This window comes from Setaria italica, chromosome I (assembly GCF_000263155.2).
Source record: "Setaria italica strain Yugu1 chromosome I, Setaria_italica_v2.0, whole genome shotgun sequence".
In the NCBI taxonomy this organism is placed as follows: domain Eukaryota; kingdom Viridiplantae; phylum Streptophyta; class Magnoliopsida; order Poales; family Poaceae; genus Setaria; species Setaria italica.
The window spans coordinates 34,577,485-34,578,784 of record NC_028450.1 but is presented as its reverse complement, the minus strand read 5'-3'; the positions used below and the strand labels follow the sequence as shown (position 1 = coordinate 34,578,784).

At 65.2% G+C, this 1,300-nt stretch overlaps 1 protein-coding gene across 1 annotated transcript; it reads left to right on the top strand.

Annotated features, from left to right (window-relative positions):
* Nucleotides 1-1,300, top strand: LOC101760735 (E3 ubiquitin-protein ligase RHA2B). The gene has a single exon (XM_004953399.2). The coding sequence runs from the start codon at nt 107-109 to the stop codon at nt 743-745; it is 639 nt and encodes a 212-aa protein (XP_004953456.1). The 5' UTR covers nt 1-106; the 3' UTR covers nt 746-1,300.

Here is a 1,300-nt window from a genome sequence, read left to right as displayed (position 1 = left end):
CCCGGTTCAGTCCTCCACCTCCACGCCACGCACGAACGCGCCAGGCACCACATCGCCCGCCACCACTAAGCTCCGCTCCGCAGCTCCATCCAAGATCGACGCGACGATGGGATTCCCCGTGGGGTACTCGGAGATGCTGCTCCCGCGCGTGCTGCTCCAGGTCCTGCTCCTCCTGGGGCACCTCCACCGCTTCCTCCTCTGGGCCTTCCACGCCGTGGGGCTCGGCGACCTCATCGACCTCGGCTGCAACAATTACCCGCTGCCAGCCTCCGCGGCGGCGGCGGTGCAGGAGCAGCCCGGGCGCGACGCGGTCCTCGCGCCGCTGCAGCACCGGCGGCCGGAGTTCAGGACCGTCCCGGCGGTGCACATCGAGGAGGCGCTCCCCGTGGTGCGGTTCGAGGAGCTGGCCGGCACGGCCTGCGGTGGCGGCGACTGCGCGGTGTGCCTGAGCGGCATCGGCGCCGGCGACGAGGTGCGGCGGCTCAGCAACTGCCGACACGCCTTCCACCGGGGCTGCCTCGACCACTGGATGGCACACGACCAGCGCACCTGCCCGCTCTGCCGCGCGCCGCTCATCCCCGGAGCCGCCGGCGCCGCCGCCGGGGACCCCTGGGGCGCCTCCGCCGCCGACTACGACATGTCATACCCGTCGTCCCTGCCGTCCACGCCGCTGCTGACGGTGCCCACCCCGACGCTGCTGCGGCCGCACGAGCTGCTGCTCAACGGCCTGGGCGGCTTCCAGTGAGCCGCTGCCCCTGCGCGCGTGGCTGGCAGGCCACGCGAAACCGTGGCGAGGCAAACCGCGTCCTCATGTGCGGCCCACGCCGGCCGGTCGGTCAGAAGGGTGACCGCCGCCAAAGCTGCTCAACCACCACTCGAGTCTGCAGCAGTAGCAGTGGAGCACACGGTTGGCCTCGTGCCCCTCGGTCTTCGACGGCCTCGGCCGCCGGCGAAGGGCGAAACCAACGGCAAAGGAGCCCGCCCCGGTTTTTACAGCGGCTCCCCAAGGGGATAGAAAAAAAAAGTACTAAAAAAAGAAGAGAAAATTAGTAGGAAATTAGTCAAGTAGATTGTTGTGTAGCCCGATTCCATCTTCAAGTCCGCGGAGTTGCGAATCTTTTTGCAGATGAAATCAAATTTGCTTTACAAGAACTCCGGATCCCGTGCAGTTCTTGCTCCATTTGGACCCGTTTCGCCTCAAATCATTCGACCCATTTGTCCGTGTCTAGCTGAAGACAAATCTGGCTCGATATAATCTAACCTGACGAGGAAAACAAAACCACTTCCTCGACTTTATTTC